The 26,968-nt window shown below is 44.2% G+C and overlaps 1 protein-coding gene across 3 annotated transcripts in view; it reads right to left on the bottom strand.

Moving 5' to 3' along the window:
* The window catches only part of LOC309616851 (zinc finger protein 836-like), a gene marked incomplete at its 3' end in the record, with an annotated part of 476,825 nt that overhangs the window by 122,932 nt on the left and 326,925 nt on the right, over positions 1-26,968 (bottom strand). Inside the window, exons 2-4 of one of the 3 annotated variants that reach the window (XM_082368095.1) lie at positions 22,834-22,920; positions 17,733-17,859; positions 4,255-8,395 (exon numbers count right to left, since the gene is read on the bottom strand). The exons of 1 other annotated variant lie outside the window; for it this stretch is intronic. In XM_082368095.1, coding sequence (XP_082224221.1) covers positions 7,221-8,395; positions 17,733-17,859; positions 22,834-22,902 — 1,371 coding nt within the window. In that variant the 5' untranslated portion in view covers positions 22,903-22,920. Of the gene's footprint in view, positions 1-4,254; positions 8,396-17,732; positions 17,860-22,833; positions 22,921-26,968 lie in introns of those variants that run through there. One more of the 3 variants, XM_082368089.1, reaches the window with a different exon arrangement.

The raw sequence follows: 26,968 nt of genomic DNA, 5'->3' as shown, positions 1-26,968 counted from the left end.
AAACCTTAATATCTTTGGCCTCATTAACAGGACATGAGAGCAACCTGTTGGCAAAAATAGATTCTATTTAAGCCGTTTTCAACTTGTTTAGAGAATACATCTTGGTCTCCGACATAACTGGCCCCCACAAACGTAAGCTTTACCTTAAAACTGTTACAGACTGCAACTTAAGATAAACCCGTCAAGCACGGAGAAGCACCTTCCGGGCCCGCCCCCTTCCCCGTCCCCGCCCCACCCCCCGCGTTCCCTTCCCAAACCCGGGTTCCCCTCTCCGCCCCTCAACCTCGTCGCTAGCTCTCCGCCCAGGCCCCGCCCCGGCCGCCCCGTCTCTTCACCAAGCGCATGCGCACTTCTCTACGGTCCCGGAAATGAAATGCAACGAAGGTCACACTGCAGAGTGTAAGTTTCTCTTTTCTAGTTTAAATCTGTGCTTCGCGGTCCGTTTACTCCATCCTCAGGGTTCTGAAGTCACTGTGGTCTTTTAATTCGCACTCCCGCTCCTCCTCCTCATGTAAATCCAGACGTCAGTATTACGGATCGCGGACCGTTTCCCTTTGGGTTTTAAATTTCTCTGAGGCCAGTACCGAAGCCCTTGCCTTTTCCGCTTCCGGTACACATACAAACCGCCTTTCGCTACATTTTCCTTCTTGAAACCCTTTACTACCTCCGCCCGCCCCCACGTAACGTCCTCTTCCGCGAGGTGGATGCGCGCCCCCCAGCCTCGCCCCCTAGGCCCCTGGAGGGCAGCGCCGGTCCCCCGCTCCAGGGGAGGCGGCGTCCTCTCCCCGGTCCTGGGATTCTGGAGAACCCACCCCTCTCCCTCCCAGCCCCTCTGTCCTCGCATCTTAGACCGGTCTTTCTGCTCCGCAGGCCTCCCCTTCCTGGTCAGCCCTTCCTCTGACCCCGTGTAGGGGGAGGTGACCTGGGCCAGCCTTGTGACACACAGTGTTCTTCGGTTCTGAGTTCCAAACGGTCTCTTCCAGTATGCGGGCGTCTTATTCAGTCGCCATCCTCGTAAATACAGGGACGAGGGGGATCAGGAGAAGCAGACACAGAGAGCGACTGAAAGAAATAGAAAAACTAAGGAGGATAAAGAATGAGGGAGAACCAATGGGAACATAGAGGGACTTGTAAATAGTAAAGTGAAAGTGATTAAGCCTGGAAGGTAGCAGGTGAATAAAATAGAGAGGTAAATTAAAAAGCCGGATCTCCAGGGATTGGAGAGCAACAAAGGCAGAGGGGCTCTGGATCAGTGGTAGGAGAGTGGTAACAATGGTGAGGCATTTCACACAGAGAGTCCGGGAGAGGATAAAAGGTGGAACCATGGCCTTCAGAGCATCATGGTGCTGGGAGAGAAGGAGAGGAAAAATATTGACTACTAGAGCAGAGAGAGAGAGCAGGAAGGAAGCACAGCCACCAGGGGGCGCTGGAGAGTGGGCAGGGAGAATAACAGGGACAGAAGGGGTGTAACCAGAGGGCAGAGAGGGAGCAGAGATGGGGGAAGAAAGAGGCAGAAATGCATAGAGATGTAGGTCATCAGAAAGGTCGGGGAGAAAGAGCATCAATAGGGGACACAAGGTGCAGAGTGGGGCGGGACAGGAGTGAGAAAATAGGAGGGGAGAAACAGCAGGAGAGTAGAGGGGAACAGAAAGACAGAGACATAGAAAGCAATAGGGAGACGGATAAACAGAATGAAATGGAAACGCAGAGCAGTGCAGGTGGAGACCTGGAGGTGATCACACTGTAATAGAGCACAGCAGTGGGCAGCCCTTAGCACAGGGCCCTTGGCGCACGCTGTGCCCCCCACCCCCGTTACCAGGCAACGGTTACCAGGAGACCACTGAAGGGATGGTTGGAGTGGCCTCAGAGCTCCCATTCAGCCATTGGTCGGCGCCACCGTGAGCCCCTCCCTCAAGCGACCAACTGTCAATGAGTGACATTTAGTGGACCCATTCAGCCAAATGTCCGCAGAGTGGTGGTGGTCAGGCGGAGAGTGAAGTAAGAGAGGGATCCCGGCCTTCTCCCCTCCGCTTCTCCTTGGGCCGGCAGGGGAGCTGGGAGGCCGAGGGAACAGGCTGGGGGTGTGTCTTGCAGGGCTCCAGAGCCCTCGCCAAGGCCGCCCACTGCCCGGGCCCTGAGGCAGCGGTGACCCTCTCCCCGCCTCTGCGACCTAATGGCAGTGGCAGTCTGCGGGACCTGGCCCCTTGCCGTTGGGCGGCCAGAGGAGCCAGCGGGCCAGTTGGGTCCTGGGTGCCTGGCCCTGAGGGAGCTGCCAACTGAGATCATCATCTTCCGCCAGGCCTGGGCACTGGCGGTAGGCCCCAAACCTGGTTCTGGATGAATGCTCTGGGGCAGGGTAACTGGCCCCCCTGCAGGGACCCCCTTCTCTTAGCCAGGCCTGGACCTCGGAGGGTGAAAGTTGTGCCTTGGCACCTTCCCCTTTCTTGTCAGGACAGAGAGTAACATTTGTTTGGTGGAGGTTTACAGGAACATCTTTACCTGCCCATGACCTGACCTCAGGTACAAAGGATCTGCCACCAAGAAGTCTGCAACAACTAACCACACCCCTCCCTCACTGTTCCTATAAGAGGGCTTTGCTGGAAGCTTTCAGGGAGTTTGGGGTTTTTAAGGCATGAGCCACCCATCTCCTTGCATGGCCCTGCACCAAACCTTTCTCTGTTCCAAACCCCAGCGTTTTGATATTGTTCGGCCTCACTGTGCGTCAGGCACAGGGACTTGCGTTTTGGTAACATGACCACTATCACCACTGTCCCACTATCACACCACCACCATCACCGCTGTCTCGAGAAGAAATGGCGCAATAGCTCCGCCTCCGCCACTGTCTCCCGGGAGCCCGGAACCCGGAACTGACCCAGTCACAAGGGGCTCCATGGAGACGGGAGGGCTCGGCTCAGGCTGACCGTCATCAACAGTGCAGAGACAGGAAGCTGGCGGGCGGGAAGAGGGGGTGATTCCAAAGACAGCAGGCTGAGTGTGTGCCGAAGAGGGCATGCCCCCCCCAACACTACTTTGAAAGGATGCTGTTTCAAAGTGGCACTGAAGAGTATTGTTTCAGAAAACAAAACCACCAGAAATAAGCATGGTCTTCTAAGAGGGATTTTGCCACCTCCTCCTACTAAAAATGCCGCCAGTGAGGCTATTGGAAGGGCACCACCTAAACTCAAGGGCATCCCTAGAATCTACCCTGGTGAGGAGTCACTAGGCTAATTTTACCTCACTCTGATTCCAAGGTCAATTCTGCCTAATTGACTCACTCAAGCTCAGGAAGTGCTGGATCCAACCTTGTTAAGGGCACTGAAAATGAACCCACAGTGGAGTGCTGGACCCTGCTGTGAACTCAGCGGTACTCGAGACAGGCTGGGGACTCTTCACACCACAGCCTCTCGACCTCGGCTGTGCCGTGGGTGCCGCGTAGATGTTCAGGAGCAACCCTGCCCTGAGCTGTGACAGCCACGGCCCCTCAGACCCCGCCAGGTGTCACCCCTTCCTCTGTCCCCACGTCATCCCCCATCCCCCCATACCTTCCTGGCTGGGCTGCGCTTCCACCCTCCTTGCTCCCTGATCCCCCGGCACAGGCTACACTGCTCCTGGCTCCACCCAAACCTCTGCTGTGACAACCAACACTCCTGACACAGGCAGACTAAGTTGTGATTTTAGGACCTTAGGGTCCTAAACACCTTAGGGTGTTGAGTCCTATATCCACCCATCTCAGGTATTAGCAGACTCTGGGAGACACAGAGGATTTAAATAAAGATATAAATTCGAAGATATAAATTCAAAGATATAAATTAGACTATGAAAGGTATATAACATGGTTTAGGGTCTTCCCAGGTAGTGCAGAGCTTAAGAATCCGCCAGCCAATGCAGGGGACACAGGTTCGAATCCTGGTCCGGGAAGATCCCACATGCCACGGAGCAGCTAAGCCCCTGTGCCACAACTACTGAGCCTGTGCTCTACAGCCCACAAGCCACAACTACTGAAGCCCATGCGCCTAGACCCCGTGCTCCGCAACAAGAGAAGCCACCGCAATGAGAAGCCCATGCACTGCAATGAAGAGTAGCCCCTGCTCGCCGCAACTAGAGAAAGCCCGTGCACAGCAATGAAGACCCAACACAGCCATAAATTAATTTTAAAAAAAGATATATTACATGGTTGACTTGCACATCCATGAACTTATGCACACACATGTCCACACTAAAAGACTGAAATGAGAGGAATTGTTTCTTGACAGATTTTCAATTTTATTAACCATCGTTTTATTCACACGTATTTCAGCATCTTTCAGACAATGAAAATGTATCAACTGTACTGAATTTAGTTTGTCAACATGATTCTATAATAGCCTAAAAAAAGAAAAATGGTACAATCATGAAAAAAACAAAATATTTTCACTCCAATCTCAATAACTATATTCAAAAATATAAATACAATTTTATCCATTAAAATTTACATACACAGGCATTAAAAACAGCCAAAGCGTTTCTCTGTTTTTTCTAATAATAAAACATAGATTCACAATGAGAAAAGTTAATAGTATTATACACTATTTTCACAGATTATGAAAAATATTACCACAATAATAAAGTTATGAACATGGAGAATTAAAAATCATGAAAAAAGTATATTGGAAAGACATATTGTTATTAAAAAAAATACATTTTAACCAAACATCATGACGAGAAGGAAACCCTCGATGAATTCCCTCTGAAGTTACAGTGGAAGGAAGGGGGCTGGCCAAGGCTCCTGCCTTTCACCATTGTACAGGGTGCCTGAGCAGGGACCACTAAAGAAAGTAACAGGAGGAAAACAGAGAGCGAGAGACACAGAAACAGCCTGTGAGAGAGTTAAAAGCTGAACATTCACAAATCGAAGGACATGGAAAGGCGAAAAGCAAAAGGATGGAAAAGACAGTCCATCCTAAAAAGAGAGCAGTGGTGACTACATAATATCAGAAAAAAATGAACACAAGGAACGTTATATAATGATAAAAGGGTCAATTTAACAAAAAGATAGAAGAAAAAATATATACACATATAACATTAGATCTCCAAGAAAAAGGAAGCAAACGTTAACAGCAATGAAGACAGAAACAGCATGGGAGACTTCAATGGCCCAGGTTTACTCATGGATGGAACCAAAGAGAAGATCAATAAGGAAACAGAGGACTTAAACAACACTATAGACCAAGTAGACATAACAGACACATACAGATCACTCCACCCAAGAGCAGCAAAAACATGCTCCTGAAACACACATGGAACATTCTCCATGACAGACCACATGTTAGGCCAAAAAACAGATCTTAACAATGTTAAGAGATTGAGATCATAAAAAGTATGTTCTCCAATCACAGTGAAATAAAACTAAAACAGCAGAAGGAAAACAGAAAATTCCCAAATTGTGGAAATTAACTCATTATTTAAAAATAATTTTATTTATATAAATATTTATTTATATAAATTTATATTTATAAATTTATTTATTCAGCTGTACCCAGCAATCCCCTTCAAGTCACAGACCAGCCCTGATCCATCCCCACGCAGAGCAGAGCCCCTCAGCCTCAGCCCAGATCTCAGCCCTCAGGAACGGGGGGACCCAGAGTCATGATGCTCAGTGATGCATCCGGACTGGAATCACCTCAGGCACATTAAATATACAAATATTTACAAAATGCAAAAGCCTTGTAGACAGGAGTTTTGCAATTCTCCTCATCTGTATAATTTGAGCAAATTTTAAATATACTATATTCTAGCCCCAAAACATACATCCCAAATTAATCATCCACATCCAAAGAACTCACTACCCATCTGGATCTAGTTTCTCCCCTCTACCTGTACTTCTGTGTTTCCACTTCATTCCGTTTATCTTTCTCCCTATTTTAACTCTTTTTGTCTCTCATTCTCTTCCCCTCTGCTCTCTTGCCATTCCTGCCCTCCTCTCCATTTCTTCCCTCACACCTGGCCTGCCCCACTCTGCAACCTGTTCCCCCTTGTTCCTCTTTCTCTCCAGCCTTCTTGATTGCCCTACATCTCTAAGTATTTCTGCCTCTTTCTTCCCCCATCTCTGCTCCCTCTCTGCCCTCCAGATTACACCCCTTCTACCCAAGTGGTTGTTGTGAGGGGCTAGTTCCATCTGGGAACATTTCCTGCAATTAGAATCAATTTAGGGGACTTCCCTGGTGGCGCAGTGGTTAAGAATCCACCTGCCAATGCAGGGGACACGGGTTTGATCCCTGGTCTGGGAAGATCCCACATGCCGCGGAGCAACTAAGCCTGTGCACCACAACTACTGAGCCTGCGCTCTACAGCCCACGAGCCACAACTACTGAGCCCACATGCCACAACTACTGAACCTATGCACCTAGAGCCCACACTCCACAAGAGAAGCCGTCGTGATGAGAGGCCTGTGCGCCGCAATTTAGAGTACCTCCCACTCGACGCAACTAGAGAAAGCCGGTGCGCAGCAACGAAGACCCAACACAACCAAAAATAAATAAATAAAATTGGTTCTTTAAAAAAAGAATCAATTTAGGCAGTTCAAGGAAAGAAGAGCTGAACTTGCCTCTATATTACAAACTAGAATGAGAAGTATGAAATGCTCCCTGGGTAGATTGGGGTATTCATGCTGACACCCTACAAAACAGTTTTTCCTTTCTGTTCCTCATTCAGCCAGGCTGAATGACAACACGTGTCGGTTCCAGAGACTCAGAGACAAATCCCAGAGCCTTGAGACTAGAAGACTGAGCCATGTGATAATTTCCGTCGCTAACCATTGCTTTAAAAAGAGAAATACACTCTGAAAAATTGTTCTAAATTGCATTGTTCATTGTTTCTTCTTTTCCCCAAAGTGTTTTATTTGCCTCTTAAAACGTTTTCCCCCAGTTTTACTGAGATGTATTTGATATACATCACTGTATGAGTTAAAGGTGTACAGCATAATGTGCTGACTTTCATATATTGAAATAGTTATCAATAAGTTTAGTAAGCATCCATCATCATATAGATATCACTAAAAGAGAAAGCAAAAAAAAAATAAAAACAGAAAATATAATTTTCTTTTTATGAGACTGTCGACTGAAAAAAATGCACAATCCAAGAGTTGTGAGTTATTTTATTTGGGGCAAAATGAGGGCTATAATCTAGGAGACAGTGTCTCAGATAGCTCTGAGGAATTGTTCTGAAGAGGTAGAGGGAGAAAGTCAGTATAACTTCTTTCCTGTATGAATTTTCTGATGTCTAATGAGGTTTGAGCGGTAATTAAAGGTTTTTCCACACTCATTACATCTGTAAGGTTTCTCTCCAGTATGAACTCTCTGATGGCTTGCAAGGGTTGCATATAGACTAAAAACCTTGCCACACGCATTACATTTATAAGGTTTCTCCCCAGTATGAACCCTCCGATGAACTGCAAGGTTTGAATTTTGACTGAAGACTTTGCTACATGTATCACATTCATATAACTTCTTTCCTGTATGAATTTTCTGATGTCTAATGAGGTTTGAACGGTGATTAAAGGTTTTTCCACATTCATTACATCTGTACGGTTTCTCTTCAGTATGAATTCTCTGATGATTTGCAAGGACTGAATTTCGACTGAAGACTTTGCCACATACGTCACATTTATATGGTTTCTCTCCTGTGTGGATTATTTGATGTTGAGTGAGGTATAAGCCACGACTAAAGATTTTGCCACACTCATTACACTTGTAACATTTCTCTACAGCATGACTTTCCCCATGACCCACAAGGTGTGAATTTTGACCGAAGATTTTACCACATATATCACGTTTATACACTTTTGCTCCTGTGTGGATTCCCTGATGTCTAGTGAGGTTTGAGCTGTTAAGGAAGGTTTCGTTACACTCATTACACTTGTAACATCTTTTGCTGTGGGCTTTCTTGTCTTGTGTCAGTACTGAGGGATGCATAAAATCATTCTCATTTGTATTAGAAATACTGGTTTGAACACTAGGAGGAATTATGTGAAGTGGTGAAAATGAGGCACTACTGTTGATTTTCTTGTCAGCTTGATTAAATTCATAAATTTCCCCTTCACTTCTCATTAGATGGAGTTCATCCTGAAAGTTTAATCCAAGCCTGTTTCCAATGGGCTTGATTCGTGCATCCCGTCTACAATGGCAATGTCTTCCATCAGTGAGATTTTTGTTATGAGTTATAGGCATTTCTTTATAATTTCTTTCATCACCTCTCTGCTGAGACTCAAAGTCATAAATATTTTCATGCATTTCCCTGAGGTAAAAATGTTTGATTTCATGACTTTCAGGCCTTCCCAGCAGCACTGTTTGGAATACTTCTCCTATATGGCTGCTCATTTTTGGTTGTAACTGCTTGATCACATGTATAGGAGAGAGATCTACAAGATATAAAGAACCATGGTTATCCTATTCATTAGTCCATAAATAAATGCTTCATGTTGAATATATATTACACCAAAAGTAATACACCAAACAGAGTTATGTAACTTCCCAACAATGATCTTAAAATTTTTAGAAACACTGAAGGAATAGAATTCTCTACTAAAGAAAGAGTAATAACATAAAATTCAATCTAATTTTAAGGTAGCCTTGTTTCACAAACCCTACGTCAAAAACACTCACACTGGACATCAGCTATCGAAGAAAGGGTATTTTTCCACCACGAACCCAAAGCACATACCAATTAACATTAAACATACCACTGTCTCATAATTGAGAGGAAAAAATATAATATCATAAATTCTGCATACTTACTGTACATACATAAATGCTAAAAAACAGACAATATACTGTAATACTAAATAATCCAAACAAGCTTACCTAATAAATAATCTAATTAATTGGCTGTTTAGGATTGAAAAATTAATATATGATAGAGAAAATAAAGATTTGATAAAACAATTTTTAAGAAAACAAAATATTTTTCTAAATAGATGCTATAAAACTATGTACCCATAAATAAAAGGCATTTTACAACATTAACAAGTAGTGCAGGTCAGTTGTATTGCAGAATACACACCAAACAACCATCATCTGGAAATCACAATTAAGAATGAATACAGGGGCTTCCCTGGTGGTGCAGTGGTTGGGAGTCTGCCTGCCAATGCAGGGGACACGGGTTCGAGCCCTGGTCTGGGAAGATCCCACGTGCCGCGGATCAGCTGGGCCCGTGAGCCACAATTACTGTGCCTGCGCATCTGGAGCCTGTGCTCTGCAACAAGAGAGGCCGCGATAGTGAAAGGCCCGCGCACCGCGATGAAGAGTGGCCCCTGCTTACCACAACTAGAGAAAGCCTTTGCACAGAAACGAAGACCCAACACAGCCATAAATAAATAAATAAATACTTAAAAAAAAAAAAGTAAAAGTATTAATTTTAAAAAAACAAAAGAATGAATACATAAAAGATTCTCCAGGTATCAAACAGGCAATATTTAGAGCAATCCCTACATGTGCAGTACCCTTAAATTATCTAAGTTATTGGCTCCAAATATACGTAATGAAGAGTGAGCACTTTGTAAATTTTTAAACCATGGTCAGACAAAATGTTCAGAAAAATTGCAAAAGAAAAGCATACAAAATATAATAAAGGGAAATTAAAAACCTGTGACGGGACTTCCCTGGTAGCACAGTGGTTAAGACTTTGTGCTCCCAATGCAGGGGACCTGGGTTCAATCCCTGGTCAGGGAACTAGATTGCACTTGCATGCCACAACTAAGAGTTCATAAGCCACAACTAAGGAGCCAGCGAGCTGCAGCTAAGGAACACGCCTGCTGCAACTAAGACCTGGTGCAACCAAATAAATAAATAAATAAATAAAATACTAAAAAACAAAAGGAAAAAAACCCTGCAACAATGTTAATACTATCTTTTTATACAAAAGTAACTTTTAAGTCTTTACTATACACCATGCAATATTCTAAGCCATCTAACAGCACTAATTTGTTTCAAATGGCTGGAGGTAAATTAACATGATTTTTCAAATCAGAGCAGTAGACGCATAGCTCTATGTACGTGACCCCGACGGACACAGAATCAAAATGTGAACCTGGACCTGCAGACTGAGACAACATACTCTTAAGAATGACCGCCCTGGGGCTTCCCTGGTGGCAAAGTGGTTAAGAATCCACCTGCCAATGCAGGGGACAGGGCTTCAATCCCTGGTCCAGGAAGATACCACATGCCGCGGAGCAACTAAGCCCATGCGCCACAACTACTGAGCCTGTGCTCTAGAGCCCGTGAGCCACAACTACTGAGCCCACGTGCCACAACTACTGAAGCCCACACGCCTAGAGCCCGTGCTCCACCACAAGAGAAGCCACTGCAATGAGAAGCCCACACACTGCAACGAAGAGTAGCCCCCGCTCGCCACAACTAGAGAAAGCCCGTGCACAGCAACGAAGACCCAATGCAGCCAAAAATAAATAAATAAATAAATTTATACATATATAAAAAAAGAATGACCGCCCACCCAGGCAGTACAGAATATAAAATACTGCAACAAAATCAGGAGTTTAATAAGAAAACCTCAAGGGAGATGCAAAAGAAGTGAGCCATGTAACCAATAACGTTATTCAGCCATCTCTCCTGGAAACTTTCTGAGTCAAGGCTGCACATAGTGGTTTAGGTCGTGTACTGGGATAGTTGTTCAATGGATGAAGAGGGGTCATTTTACAGTATGAGTGATGTGGAACGTGGAGGGATGAGTGAAAAAGCGCTGTGGAAATTGGGGCTATCAGGAAAACAAGTTAAATATGCTAGGAAATAACATTGTTTTCGGGGACTTCCCTGGTGGTCCAGTGGTTAAGAATCCGCCTCCTAATGCAGGGGATGCGGGTTCAATCCCCGGTCAGAGAACTAAGATCCCACATGCCACAGGGCAACTAAGCCTGTGCACCCCAACTACTTACTTAGCTCGTGCGCTCTGGAGCCCACGTGCCACCACTACAGAGAAGCCTGTGCACCACAACAAAGAGCCCGCAGGCTGCAACTACGACCCGATGCAGCCAGAAATAAATAAACAAATCAAAGAAAAAAACAGACCATAGAAAAGGTAGGAGAAATAGAATGAAAATAATAAGATAGTAGATTTAAAAAACAAACAGTGCCTCCCATCTACGTCAAGGTACGTGTGAGGAAAGGTCAGGACAAAAAGGGTCTGAGTGGCATGCAGGATATATGCATATGTGGGAGCACAGCTGGTGACTGCACATCTGTGTGAATATAACTGTACGAGGGGAACTAAAATAGTGACCTTAAAAGAAAAGAGGGACTTCCCGGGAGGTGCAGTGGGTAAGACTCTGCACTCCCAATGCAGGGGGCATTGGTTTGATCCCTGGTCGAGGAACTAAGATCTTGCGTGCTGCACGGCACAGCCAAAAAAATAAATAAATGAATAAAATAATAGTAATAATAACTGGTTCAGCAATTTTCATAATACTGTCCGATTTTTAACTATAGAAATTATACTATGGGTATGGGACAGAAACAAAAGAGATTTAAAAAGAGATTTAAAAAGAGATTGTAGGGAGAAAGTAGGATTACATCTATTACACTATTTGCTATGTAATGTATCCAACTGTATACTCCATAAGTTCCACGGTCATGCTTATTTTGGAGAAATACATACATAATATTCCAGGAGACTGTGCAAGAATTTTGTTAGCAGAAACCAGAAGAAAAAATCAGGAAAAGGCGACTCAAAAGGAGATGGATGCATTTCTTCTGTACACACACATGCAGATACAAAGAAATCGAATCAACAGTACAGTCGAGTAGAAAGGAGATCATGATTTTTTTTTTTTTTAATTGATGAATTAATTTATTTATTTTTGGCTGTGTTGGGTCTTCGTTTCTGTGCGAAGGCTTTCTCTAGTTGTGGCAAGCGGGGGCCACTCTTCATCGCGGTGCACGGGCCTCTCACTATAGCGGCCTCTCTTGTTGCGGAGCACAGGCTCCAGACGCGCAGGCTCAGTAGTTGTGGCTCACGGGCCTAGTTGCTCCGCGGCATGTGGGATCTTCCCAGACCAGGGCTCGAACCCGTGTCCCCTGCATTAGCAGGCAGATTCTCAACCACTGCGCCACCAGGGAAGCCCCAGATCATGATTTTGAAACCGAGTCCCCCTACATTTCAGTTCCCCTGCCGAGTTTGATTAACCTCTTTATAGAATATTTTATTCCCTTTCTTGTCCCACACCTGCTCCCCTTAAGACTGAGGGTATCAAAAAGGGTGGGGGGGATTGAGACTGAGGAAGACCCTGTGGGGCCCTGCCAGCCTTTCCGTGTCCCCGTTTCTTGTTCATGGAAAAAGGCTTAGTCTCCTAGACTTTACCAGAGACCGAAAGAGCAGATTCAAGCCGTTACTATTAGAAGAGTGAGGGAACGCAGAAGCAAAGGAAAAGCAAGTCCGGCATAATCTTTCCCATGATGGGTAGCTTAAACCGATACCTTGATTTACGACCCCTAACTGCAGCTTCATCCAGCTGGCCCCAAAAAGATTTAAAAATTGATGACACCTGTAGGGTGAATTGAGAAATGAAATTCTTAACCTGTTAACATTGGCTCTAAGTAAATAGTAAAATATCTCAACTAATGCCTTTGCTCTCTCCTAGAAAGAAGTTAAGGAATCCCAAGATGGTGATTTAAGAGCTTGTTTTGCAGGCACGTACAGAATAATCACAAAGGAAGTCACAATGTGGTGCCCAAAAGTCTACAGCTGAGATCTTACAGGAAACCTGGGATCACAGGCACTCCCCTCCTTCCTTTTGCCTTTAAAAATCTTACACCCTGGCCAGCCATCAAGATGGATTTGAGTCAAGCCTGGGTCTCCTATCTTCCTGGTTGGTGCCACCTCGGATAATAAGCCTTTCATTGCTCCAAACTCCAACGTTTCTGTTTGTTTGCCTTCACTGAACAACAGGCACATGAACTTGGATTCAATATCATGATGTCTTATGCATGTTCTTTGCCAGGAAAAGGTACAAAACTATGCTGAAAACCATGCTTCAGCGGAGCAGTTCCTCAGAGCTCTCATCAGACGCAATGGTGAAAGAATGAAAGCTTTTCCTCTACGATCACGAACAAGACAAGGATACAGGCTCTCGATATTTCCATATACCTGGAAGTTCTAGCAAGAACACATAGGCATGAAAAGAGACAATAGGTATCCCAACAGCAAAAGGAAGCAAAATTATCTGTTGACAACTGACATGATCTAATTATGTAGAAAACTCTGAAGATTCTGCAAAATGAAAACCCTGCTAGAAAAAATGAAAGAATTCCCCCAAAATTACAAGATATAAAATCAACCTGCAGGGACTTCCCTGGCGGTGCAGTGGTTAAGACTCCGCACTTCCACTGCACAGGGCAAGGGTTCCATCCCAGGTCTGGGAACTAAGATCCCACATGCCTAGCTGTGCTGCCAGAAAAAAAAGTAAAAAAATCAACGTGCAAAAGTCAACTGAGTTTCGGGACTTCCCTGGTGATGCAGTGGTTGAGAATCTGCCTGCCAATGCAGGGGACACAGGTTCAAGCCCTGGTCTGGGAAGATCCCACCTGCTGTACAGCAACTAAGCCCGTGTGTCACAACTACTGAGTCTGTGCTCTAGAGCCCATGAGCCACAACTACTAAGCCCGTGCACCACAACTACTGAAGCCCGCATGCCTAGAGCTCATGCTCTACAACAAGAGAAGCCACCGCAATGAGAAGCCCGAGCACCGCAAGGAAGAGTTCTCCCACTCCCAGCAACTAGAGAAAGCCTGGGTGCAGCAACAAAGACCCAACGCAGCCAAAAATTAATTAATTAATTAATTAATTGATTTTTAAAAATGAAAAAAAAGTTTAAAAATTAATTGAGTTTCTAAATACTGACAATGAACAATCAAAAAAGAAGCTCAGAAAACCACTCCATTTAGAAGAGAATCAAAAAAATACAGTACTTAGGCATAAAGTTATATAGGAAGGGAAAGATTTATACATTATAAACTAAAAAGACTGCTGAAAAATATTAGAAAAGACATAATAAATGCAAAGATGTCCCAAGTTCATGAATTGGAAGTCAATACTGTCAAGATGCCAATACTATCCAAAGTGATCAACAGATTCAAAACAATCCTTAGTGAAATCCCAATAGCGTTTTTGAAGAAATAGATAAATCCATGCTACTATTCATACGGAATCTCAAGAGACAATAGCGACAACAAGCTTGAAAAGAACAAAATCGGCGGTCTCACACTTCATTTCAAAACTTATTCCAAAGTTTCCAGAGACCAGTGGAACACAACAGAGCCGACAGAGAAAATCTCTTGTATATATAGTCTAATGATGTTCCACAATGGCCTCAAGATCACTATATAGGGGAACGGCAGTGTTTTCCACAAAAGGTGTTGAGAAAACTGAATATTCACATACAAAAGAATTTAGTTGGACCATTATCTTACACTACATACAAAATTAACTCAAAATGGATGAAAGACCTAATCCTAAGACCCAAATGCATAAAACTCCTAGACATAAACATACAGGAAAGTCTCTTGACACTGGATCCACCAATGATTTGTCAGATATAACACCAAAAGCAGAGGCCACAAAGTAAAAACAGATAAACTGAACTACATCAAAATTGTTAACTATGGGGCTTCCCAGATGGCACAGTGGTGAAGAATCCGCCTGCCAATGCAGGGGACACAGGTTCGAGCCCTGGTCCAGGAAGATCCCACATGCCACAGAGCAACTAAGCCCGTGCGCCACAACTACTGAGTCTGCACTCTACAGCCTACATGCCACAATTACTGAAGCCCGTGCACCAAAAGGCCATGCTCCACAAGAGAAACCACCACAGTGAGAAGCCCATGCATCGCAATGAAGAGTAGCCCCTGCTCACCACAACTAGAGAAATCCCACATGCAGCAACGAACACCCAATGCAGCCAAAAATAAATAAATAAAATAAATTTTTTAAAAAATCGTAAACTATTATTCATTAAAGCACACTCAGTAGAGTGAAAACACAATCTAGGGTATAAGAGAAAATATTTGCAAATCAGATATCTGATAATAGATTGTCTGGAATATAGAAAGAATTCTAAAAGGGACTGATCACCAATTCCACCACGGGGCCGGGGGCGGGGGGGCCTTCCTCAATCAACCATCCCATACATTGCAAATAAGAAAAACACTAAGGCTAACATAAAAAGTATGAAAGTAATGACAAAATACATAAAAATCAAGATCATTTATAACTCACAGAAAAGTACAAAATGAAAGTACCAGTGTATTAAACAAAACAAATTATGGTTCATCATTGAAGGTCTCACTCAACTTCATAAGCTCTCTCATTAAGATGCTTCAAAAGTAGGCGTGCAGATAAAGTGAACAGTGGCACACAAGCGACAAAAGATGTGGCATCAACAACAGTTTAGTCAACAGCCTCACAGATATCAGGATGTGAACGTGGACAATGTTATTCATAGAAGAAATTAAGGTGCCATTTATTCAGGCTCAAAGGGGATGGTCATTAGTATATGTGAACAACATTGTCACGGGGCCCTGGAGACAGGCTTTTGTGACAGTCCTCAAAACCAGAAAAAAAAACTGTAAAGACTTATAGGTCAGGCACTCGTGATACTTTCTATCTTGTATCCTACAACCTGCTGACCACCCTACTGAGTAGGTTCAAGTGGTGACTCTGAATGCAGTAAGATGATATTGCAACACACGAGGGAAAGTGTTCTCCATCAGTAATTTTCTGTTACCCAGTAAACCCATTCCCCAGAGAGTCCACCAAAAGTTGTCCACAAACTACAGGTGGATTATCACAGCAAAGAAATTGGAAAAATCTTCAGTCCTTAGGACTATGTAATTCAAAAGCACATTTAAGGGGCAAAATCGTACAAACTTAGGAAAATAAGAAATCAGGAAGAGTACACATTCCCAGACTAGGCAGAGCAGTACAAGAGCCAAAAAATTACAAGATACAGGAGTCAGATGCTCGAGGACCTTGAGATGGAACCACGTCCTCAACCCACAAATGCCAACCTAAGAGCCTGAAAGACTCATATATGCTCCCCATGTAGGACTGGGGATCAAAAAGAGGATCTCTCGGGACTTCCCTGGTGGTGCAGTGGTTAAGAATCCGCCTGCCAATGCAGGGGACACGGGTTTGAGCCCTGGTCCAGGAAGATCCCACATGCCGCAGAGCAACTAAGCCCGTGAGCCACAACTACAGAGCCTGTGCTCTACAGCCCGCAAGCCACAACTACTGACCCACGTGCCACAACTACTGAAGCCTGCGCGCCTAGAGCCCATGCTCTGCAACAAGAGAAGCCACTGCAATGAGAAGCCCGCGCAACGCAATGAAGAGTAGCCCCCACTCACTGCAACTAGAGAAAGCCTGTGTGCAGCAACGAAGACCCAACGCAGCCAAAAATAAAAAATTAGAAATTAATTAATTAATTAATTAATTAATTATTTTAAAAAAAGAGGATCCCTCTGTCCACTGACGTTAGTTTTCCTAACTAACAATACAGAAGAACCACTCCATCTCCCCGTTACACACAACCCTGAAGGGCATGGCAAAAGCAGAACACAAGAAATGGCTGAGGGATCTAAACAAGCAGACAGGGCTTGAGACAGCTCCATGCAGGTTCTGAGGTGCCAGATGAGTCAAAGAGCAGCCAGTGTTTTCCCATCTTCTGATTACGTCTTCCAAGTACAGCAACTCTGATCAAACTCAGAGGCTCAGGGGTGGGACTCCAGAGGCATCAGCTCTGATCTACAGGGACTAATTGAGCATCCAGTGGAATCAAGACCAGAAGGAGAGATGAAGGGGCAAGAGACCCTGAAAAAACAGCCCACCTCATGCTCCTCAAAGTCAGGCAACAACCAGTGCACAGGAGCCAGATGGTGAGTGTTGTGGATCCTGATAAAGGCCTTGCCTCTGTCTCTGTAGGAGCTGCAGCCCCACTGGAGTGGGAAAGAACACATTTCACATGCGGAAGGACAAGAGGGATAAATTACAGAGAAGAAAAATTTCCTCTGAGATTTTTCAATAAATCAACTTCAGTTTTCCCAAAGAACTCTCTACCCTGAGAAGAGGTTCCCAAACACTACTAGATGTCGTGGCTTCCTCTCTGCCCTGAGATCCCATCTCTGTTCACACTTTTGATACATTCCCACCCATTTGGTTTTTTGCTATTTTCACACCACTCACCGGAGCCCTGGGCTCTTTCTCTTGCTCTAAAATGGAGATAATGTTCAGATCAGAAATAGAAATTCCTGCTTATCAGAACAAAGAAATGTGAAGTGCTGTGGTTTTTCCAAAATCACAGCTCTTTGTTCAGCTGAGGAGTGAGGACATGATGGGTGGGTCTAGAAAAATATTTCACAAATTCATCCACTGCTTGCCTCCTTCTAAATGCATTGGGAACAGTGTAATACATATATCTAACACTCTTCCAAGAAGTAGTGAGTCAAAAGCAAGGGGCAGAAAACAGGAACTCAGATATTTTTTAAAAGTTTGCCATTGAGCTTTATACATAATTAAGCTCTGGAACAACCTCTGATGTTTCATGAAATGGACAGATCATCTGAAGAAAGGGTCAGTTTAAACTCATGGTGTTGCATCATGTCTGAGTCCAAGGGGCCTCCCAAGAGGCACACAGGGAAAAATGCATAACACGACAGGGCAGATCCCAATGTCTAGAGGGAAGTTATCCTCACCCAGGGAGAGCAGGTTCCTGTAGGTCTCCAACATCACGTCTCTGTACAAGGCCCTCTGACCAGGGTCCACGCATTCCCACTCCTCCTGAGAGAAATCGATGACCACATCCTCGAAAGTCAACTGTTCCTGAAATGAAAACATTTCACGGGGTGGGGGGTGGGGGAGATTTGATAAATGAGGAGTTTGGGATTAACATATACACACTACTATATATAAAGCAGATAAACAAAAAGGACCTACTGAATCGCACAGGAACTATACTCAATATCTTGAAATAACCTATAATGGAAACGAATCTGAAAAAGAATATATATATAGCTGAATCACTTTGCTGTACACTTGAAACTAAGACAACATCGTAAATTAATTATACTTCAACTAAAAAAAAATTTTTTTAACCAAGTGGCCATGAGGATACTTCTTACCTTTATAAAAATGAAATGAGGAAGGTGTAAGGACTGATTCTGTTGATGTATATATTCTGAAAGATCCATGTTAAGGTATTTGGAGCAAATTATGTGTTTCTAATTTTAATTTCTTATGCTTTTCCATAACAGATTATGATATCCTCCAATTAATACAGATTTTTCATCTTTGTGGACAATTATAAAACACACAGAAACAAAATTCAAGAACGGGTTGTCTATGCAGAAGTGTTAGATATTATGTTCTAAACACTGACTGATATTCAATAGCCAGATGAGCTCCAGTATGAGTGCTGTCTTCAGACATGACGAAGTCCACCGTGGCTTTAGAGAAAGGTCAAAATCCTCAGTTATGATAATGATAACAACAGCAATGACTAAAAGTGTTTGAACACTTCCAATATGTAAACATTACTCTAAATAAGTACTTTACAGGTATGAATTGTTATCAACATAACAGGTCATTAGGAAAAGACCTGTTCCCATCTTACAGAGGAGAAAACTGTGTCAGAGACACTCTGAGGTCTCGGGTCAAGAAGCTAAGAAATGACACAGCAAGCACCTCCACCCAGAGGGTTCGGCTTTGGAACTGAAGCTAAAAAATAGAAGAGTTTAGTAATAGAGCATTAAAAGTACATTGACAGGGACTTCCCTGGTGGTCCAGTGGCTAAGACTCCACGCTCCCAATGAAGAAGGCCCAGGTTCCATCTCTGGTCAGGGAACTAGATCCCACATGCTGCAACTAAGAGTTTGCATGCTGCCACTAAAGATCCTGCATGCCACAACTAAAAACGATCCTGCATGCCGCAACTAAAGATCCCACAAGCCACAACAGAGATACGAAGATTGGAGATCCCGCATGCTGCAACCAAGACCCGGTGCAGCTAAATAAATAAATAAATATTTTTTTAATTGTTTAAAAAAAAGTGCACTGACAGAGGGTTCCCTGAGAAAACTTAAAAGAAGTTCAAGGTAAACAACATGGAATGGCATAAAAGGTCATTATATACGTAGGCCCACACAAACACACACACATACACAGAAAATGTTAGTAATCTTCCTACTATCTAAACCATTAACATGATAGTGTAGGAAAAACTCAAATATATACTGAAGATATAATTTCAACTACAAAAGATATATACTTCTGAAATCATGACGACTGATTGCAACTGATATCAAAAAAAATTTTTTTAAGGATTAAAAGGGAGTACTATGAACAATAATGCCCACACCTTACATAATCAATAAATAAGATACAGATAATTTCATAGAAACATAAACCTACCAAGTTGGAAACATTAAAAAATAAAAAATTTGAAGAGAATTATCACTAGAGAGATTCAAGTAGTAATCAGAAACCTCAAAGAAAAACTCAGGAAGAGATGTCTTTACTGCATAATTCTACCAAACATTTACAAAAGAATTACCACTAATGCTGCTAAAAATCTTACAAAGAGTTGAAAACACTGCCAAATTCATTCTATGCAGCCAGCATGACTGTGATACCAAACCAGAGCATCACATAAGAAGAAAGGAAAACTAGAAACCGATACCCCAATACAAAATCCTTAACAAAATACTAGCAAATTCAATAGCACATTAAAAAGATTTGACATCATGAACAAGTGGATTTTATTCCTATAAGGCAAGGATGACTCAAGATACAAAAATCAATTAATGGGGCTTCCCTGGTGGCGCAGTTGTTGAGAATCTGCCTGCCAATGCAGGGGACACGGGTCGAGCCCTGGTCTGGGAAGATCCCACATGCTGCGAAGCAACTAAGCCCGTGAGCCACAACTACTGAGCCTGCACGTCTGGAGCCTGTGCTCCGCAACGGGAGAGGCCACGACAGTGAGAGGCCTGTGCACCGCGATGAAGAGTGGCCCCCCGCTCGCCGCAACTAGAGAAAGCCCTCGCACAGAAACGAAGACCCAACACAGCCAAAAATAAATAAATAAATAAATAAATAAATTTATTAAAATAAAAATCAATTAATGTGATTCACCAACTTATCAGAATAAACGGAAAAAAAAACACATCATCATCTCAGTGGATACAAAAAAAGCATTTGACAAAATTCAATAATCTTTCAAGATATAAACACTCAACAAACTAGGAACAGTAAACTATCTCAGCATAATAAATCCTATACATGAAAGGAATACCCTTAACATCATACTCAAAGGTGAAAGACAAAGTTTTTCCTCTCAGATCAAGGAGAGGGCAAGGATGCACACACTCTACACAACTGTTCGACAAAGTGTTGAAACTCCTCGCCAGAGCAATTAGACAAGAAAAAGAAATCGAAGTTATCCAAATAGAAGAAGAAGTAAAATTATCTTCTTTCCTAGACAATAAGTTTGTACTTACTTACTTACTTCCTTATTTATTTATGGCTGCATTGGGTCTTCATTGCTGTGCATGGGCTTTCTCTAGTTGCAGCGAGCGGGGGCTACTCTTCTTTGTGGTGCTCGGGCTTCTTATTGTGGTGGCTTCTCTTGTTGCAGAGCATGGGCTCTAGGCGTGCAGGCTTCAGTAATTGTGGCACACGGGCTCAGTAATTGTGGCTCGAGGGCTACAGAGCGCAGGCTCAGTAGTTGTGGTGCATGGGCTTAGTTGCTCCACGGCACGTGGGATTTTCCTGGACCAGGGCTGGAACCCGTGTCCCTGCATTGCCAGGCGGATTTTAACTGTGCCACCAGGGAAGACCCGACAACAAGGTTTTAAACGTACAAACCATAAGTATTAAAGAAGGAAGCTACTACATCCAAAAATAATTTTATAAAATTCCATGATACAAAATCAACATGCAAAAATCAGTTGCATCTCTATATACAAAGAAGAATGTCAAAAGAAAATTAGAAAACAATCTTATTTGCTATAGCATTAAAAAAGAATGATGGACTTCCCTGGTGGTCCAGTGGCTAAGACTCCACGCTCCCACTGTACAGGGCCCGGGGCTCGATCCCTGGTGAGGGAACTAGTCTCACATGCCACAACTAAGAGTTCGCAGGCTGCAACTAAACATCCCACATGCTGCAACTAAAGGATCCCATGTGTTGCAACTAAGACCCAGTGCAGCTAAATAAATAAATAAATAAAACTTTAAAAAAAAGAATTAAATACTCAGGAATAAATTATGCAAGGAGGTGAAAGACTTAAATACTGAAAACTATTAAACAATTGCTAAAAGAAACCCAGAAAGATACATATAAATAGAAAGACTTCCAGTACTCACGGATTGGAAGACTTAAAACTCTTAAAAGGTCTGAACTACCCAAAGTGTTCTACAGACTCAATGGAATCCCTATCAAATTTCCAATGGCAATTTCTGCAGAAATAGAAAAAAAAAAGCTAAAAGTCATAGGGAATCTCAAGGACTGCAAATTGTGAAAAAACTCTTGAGAAAAGAAGATGGAGGCCTCCCTTTTCTAGATTTCAAAACATATTACAAAGTAATCCAGATGGTGTGGTACATATATAAACATAGATGTATGAACCAATGGAACAAAACAGAATGTTCAGAAATAATCCTTTGCATATATGTAAGATGTACTGAGGAGGGTGCTAAGACTACACAATGGAAAAAGGACAGTATCAATAAAAAATGGTGCTGGGAAACTGAGTATCTACCAGCAACACAATAAAGCTGGAACCTTACCTGAATCAGAGAAACTGCTGTGTGTCAAAGGACACAATCAACAGAGTGAAAAGAAAACCTCTAAACGGAGGGAATGAAAGTGACATAAAGAATTTCCAACTGTCATAGATTTAGGTTGATTTCACAGTTTAAAATCGATGATGGAATAAAACAACCTGTATCACTCATGTCTGTTTCTCAACTATCCATTCCATTCCCAATCATTAAGATTTTGAAGCCATGGCTTCCCTGGTGGTGCAGTGGTTAAGAATCCACCTGCCAGTGCAGAGGACACGGGTTCCAGCCCTGGTCTGGGAAGATCCCACATGCCGCAGAGCAACTAAGCCCGTGCACCACAACTACCGAGCCTGCACTCTAGAGCCTGTGAACAACTACTGAGCCCATGCGTCACAACTACTGAAGCCTGCGCGCCTGGAGCCCGTGCTCCGCAGCAAGAGAAGCCACCGCAATGAGAAGCCCGTCGACACAACTAGAGAAAGCCCGCACGCAGCAACGAAGACCCAACGCAGCCAAAAATAAATAAATTTAAAAAACAAAAAAACATTTTGAAGCCAGTGCCTCACTCATTTAGCTTCAAATATATTATAAAAAGTCAGAGTAAATTTCTCTTCACTTGTCTCTTCCAGAATTTAGCAGGCATTTGTGCATATTAATACCTGACCTCCACGTGTAGCTTCTTTCATCCTGGTTTGTAGAGAGCTGACAAAGCATCCAGATAGGGGCCCCTAAGTAATCCCTGATGCCCAACAGCACTGACACCATGTCTGAATCTGTGGGTGTGAAGCCCTGCCCAGGACTACACCGAGTGGAGCCTCTTCACAAGTTCCAGGTCACTGGGTCATGGGGAGACGGGATCTAAGTGGAGATGACAGGCCCTGAGGGAAGGAACCGGGTGACTGTGACGGTACAGGTGTCAGGCAGGATACTTCAGAGTCAGACAAGATCTGCGAGTCCAAAGAAGGGCATTTCAGGAAGGACAGACAGAAGAAACAACTGAGAATATGACTTTACCTGAGAAAGAGCCATTTCTGACTCCTGTTCTTTCCTCTCCCTCCTCTTCCGGGCTTCTTCCTCAGACATGAGTCTTTAGGGGTCTATCTTGAAAGTGGAAAACAGACTGTTTAATGCTTAGAATCAACACACCCCCTTCCTGAGTCACAGCCACACACACAGGGAAGACCTCAGCATGTGGAACAGACAGTCCCCTGCTGCCCACTGTCCCAGGAGGGGCTCAGGACAGTAAACTCCTACACAGAGTCTAACAGGTGAGTTTTCCCACCCTTTCCTTCAGATCAGGCTCCCCTCCTGGTGAGGCCCTCACGTACACAGCAGCAGCGGGCACCTCAGCTGGACCCGATGACCCCCTTCAGGTCACAGACCAGCCCTGATCCATCCCCATGCAGAGCAGAGCCCCTCAGCCTCAGCCCACAGACCCATATCTAGCAGGACATACTCCCTACTGAAAACATTCTGCAATCTTAAGCTTAGTACTCATAATTTCCCTTTCTGGACTCAAACAAACTTACAAACTCTCATGGGGTACAACACGGTCTCCAGAGAGCCCATAATGATCCCCTCATCCTGTTATACAATAGCAGAAAACATTCCAAGCTCTAATAACTGATACCTGAGGGAAAAATACATGTGAAGATACCCAAGGGCCCACCAGAACCAAGTCACACTACTTTCATTTCCCGTGACCCAAACCAAACACTGTCATCTCCAGAAATGACTAATAAAAGAGAAATGTCTCCAAGGATGTACATGTCCCAGTGGGACCCCAACATCTTCCGAGGAAACACTACAGATTCTCTTTTGTATCTTTCAAAGTGCATCTGAAACTTTCCTCACTTGCAACCCGACACACTCAAAGGTACCAAAGGTAAGCCACAAAATGATCTCTGGGGTTTTCCCTATGTTACTCCATGGGGTGCACAACGATGCTTGCCCTACCAAAAGAGTCAACGAAAGTCAGACAGTGGAATGCATCTGTGGGGCATACTCTAGATCCAGCCCCTCAGGACCAGGGCACCCATCATCGTGCACCCACAGCTCCCTGTGGGCTCAGCTCAGACCTTGGTTCTACTACCATTGCGGGAAACTGTTTCTCTCGGCCTAATTCCATTTCCATCATTCTTTCTCAGGTGTGAGGTGAGTTTCCCAATTAAACCCATGCACGTAAACCTCAGTCTCAGCATCTATGTCCCAGGGAACCTGAGCCAAGACGCTATGGTACCCCACACCATTCCACGAAACCTGCAACTACCAAAAAACCCACTTCTAGGTTCTCCAGCCCGAACTTAGACATTCCTGTCCAACAGCGTCACACAGCCCTCGATCCCGTAACTACACTTGGGACAGGTGCATACACCATTCACTGGGCTCATCTTGATGCCCACACTGGCTGCCATATGGCTCCCGCGGCCCCCTACAGGCTCCCCTCCGCTTTCCCCATTTTTCTATCTCCCTGCCATGATGACTGAGCAAATGGGGCTAAAAGGCACAAGGGTCTCCTGGCACAAGCATGGCAACAGGAATGCACACGAGCTGCCACCCAAAGGACACGGAGTATTCCGTATGCAGATCACAAAAGCGCCCCCCCCATCAAAGTTTGCCCGCAGCTGGGGACATTCTGGAGTCCAGTTACAAAGGCATTTGAGTTCAGTGGGGAAGACTCAAAGGGAGAGGGTCCCCAGCTCTCACTGTCTCCTGTTCTTCCCACTCACAACTACTTGGAAGACATTTTAGCCCTTTGGGTGGGGGGCCTCCTTTATGCCCCCTTAGGTTCTGGATTTCTGCGCACCCTTAGCACAGTGAAATCACTACCGCTGACTCTGTGCAGATGACCTGCCGGAAGGCAAAGCTCCTGTCCGAGATGGTGCCTGGTCACTGGACGTGCCCAGCCTGGAACACTGGGGGCTACAGCGGACCAGTGACACGGCACACTGACCATGGGGACACCTCAGGACGCTGCATGAGGACACCAGATCTGGAAGGCTTTTTAGGCTTCCCTGTATCTTTTTTGCTTTTATTTTTGTAATTAAGAAGCCACATGAGGTAAGCATCAATTAGACCTCAAATGTCCAGAGCAAATATGGGGACCATCCGCATCACCTACTCAGTTCCCTTGGTCTCCCCTGAGGATTGTTCAAACAAACCCACAGTCTTAGCTTCTAAACACATCCTCAGAGTGAGATTCTGCAGGCATCCTGGGAAGAAGATGAATACTGTAAACCCTTCAATGAAGGGAAAACGGGAAAGACTCTAAATAATCAATGGAGAAGGGCATTTCTTTTGACAGTGATGGATATGGAGGCAATAAAACCTTGTGAATGTGACAGAGATTGTTGGGAGGGGCTGGGGAGACCTCCCTGAGCCTAGACCTGAAGAAGGACAGAGGGCCTGAGCCATGGTGACTTAAAGACAAAAGGTAAGAACAGGAACTAAGATGTGAAACAGAAAACGTGTTGGTTTTGGGGAAGAGAGAAAAGGTGAATGTGACCGGGGCAGAGTGAACCATGAGAAAGGGTCAGCGCCCAGGATGAGGCTGGAGACACCGGCAGGGCCCTGAGGATGACACGGGGCTGAGTAGCCACAGTGAGGAGTCAGGATTTTGTCCTGAGGGCAAATAAGAGCCAGTGGAGGTATGAGTACCAGGACCCATATAAACTCTCCTTAAATTACACTTAATGCAGAGAAATACATCTGACTATGGTCACTTTTACTCTGAGCCTATATTCTTGTCTCCATTCAAGCGTTTTGGTTTTTGATTTTCATTCTGGGAACACAGGGACACATTTAAAATTCTAAAGACAACAGGACACTCTCCAAGAAGAACTGCCACACACAGACACACACCCAATCTGACCAATCACTTCACGGGTCAGTGTTACTCACGCTCAGAATTTCTGGTCTATTCTCTCACCTCCACATTACAATAGGGTTCCCCGAGGGCCAGAGGGGAGATAGTTCTGAGAAGGTCTAAATTCAGTGAAGAGAACCATGTGGAATTGAATTCTGAAAAGCTCCCTGAAGGGCCAGTGGGCAGTCTGTCCTTACCATCCATCCCGCTTAAAACATAGGGACAGGGACATCCCTGGTGGTCCAGTGGTCGAGAGTCCGCCTTCCAATGCAGGGGACGTGGGTTCGACCCCTAGTCAGGGAATTAGGATCCCACATGCCATGGAGCAACGAAGCCTGTGCGCGCCACAACTACTGAGCCTGTGCACACTAGAGCCAGCGTGCCGCAAGGAAGAGCCTGCATCCCTCAACTAAGACCTAACACAGCCACATAAGTAAATAAATATTTTTTAAAAAAACAAAAAACAAAGACCCAGGGAAGGTCTTTCATGTTCCTGAGCAGAGGAAACTTTTCTTTCAAGGTCTGCTCACACTGATATCAAGCATTTAATTCTTCTTTTTCAGAAAATCAAAGAAAAATATTTTAAAAACACAGAATTGCAAAACCATAGCTGCTGGTGGGGAAGAAGTCTGAAGGGGGTTAGCTTAGAAATAAGCTGTGAGGGGGCCTCCCTGGTGGCACAGTGGTTGAGAATCCACCTGCCAATGCAGGGGACACGGGTTCGAGCCCTGGTCCGGGAAGATCCCACATGCCGCGGAGCAACTAAGCCCATGCGCCACAACTACTGAGCCTGCACTCTAGAGCCCGCAAGCCACAACTACTGAAGCCCGTGTGCCACAACTACTGAAGCCTGCACACCTAGAGCCCGTGCTCCACACACAACAAGAGAAGCCACCGCAATGAGAAGCCCGCCCACTGCAGCAAAGAGTAGCCCTCGCTCACTGCAACTAGAGAAAGCCCGTGCACAGCAATGAAGACCCAATGCAGCCAAAAATAAATAAATAAAATGAAAAAATTTTTTTTAAAAAGAATGTTTAAAAAAAATTATTAAATAAAAAAAGAAAGAAATCAGCTGTGAGCAAACTTCTTCATCATGAATAGAGGGGCTCTGTTGGAAGGTTTCACATCAATCCAGCCCATCCTTCCTCACTTGCAGAGAACAGTCAACAGGGCCCTGAGAGAAACATCTTTTTTAAAAATAATTAATTAATTAATTTTATTTTTGGCTGTGTTTGGCCTTCGTTGCTGCCCGCAGGCTTTCTCTAGTTGCAGCAAGCGGGGGCT

Source organism: Balaenoptera borealis, assembly GCF_965194805.1.
Source record: "Balaenoptera borealis genome assembly, chromosome: 19".
NCBI lineage: Eukaryota > Metazoa > Chordata > Mammalia > Artiodactyla > Balaenopteridae > Balaenoptera > Balaenoptera borealis.
Note: the sequence above shows the minus strand (reverse complement) of the source record. Positions and strands in the feature narration are given on the sequence as shown.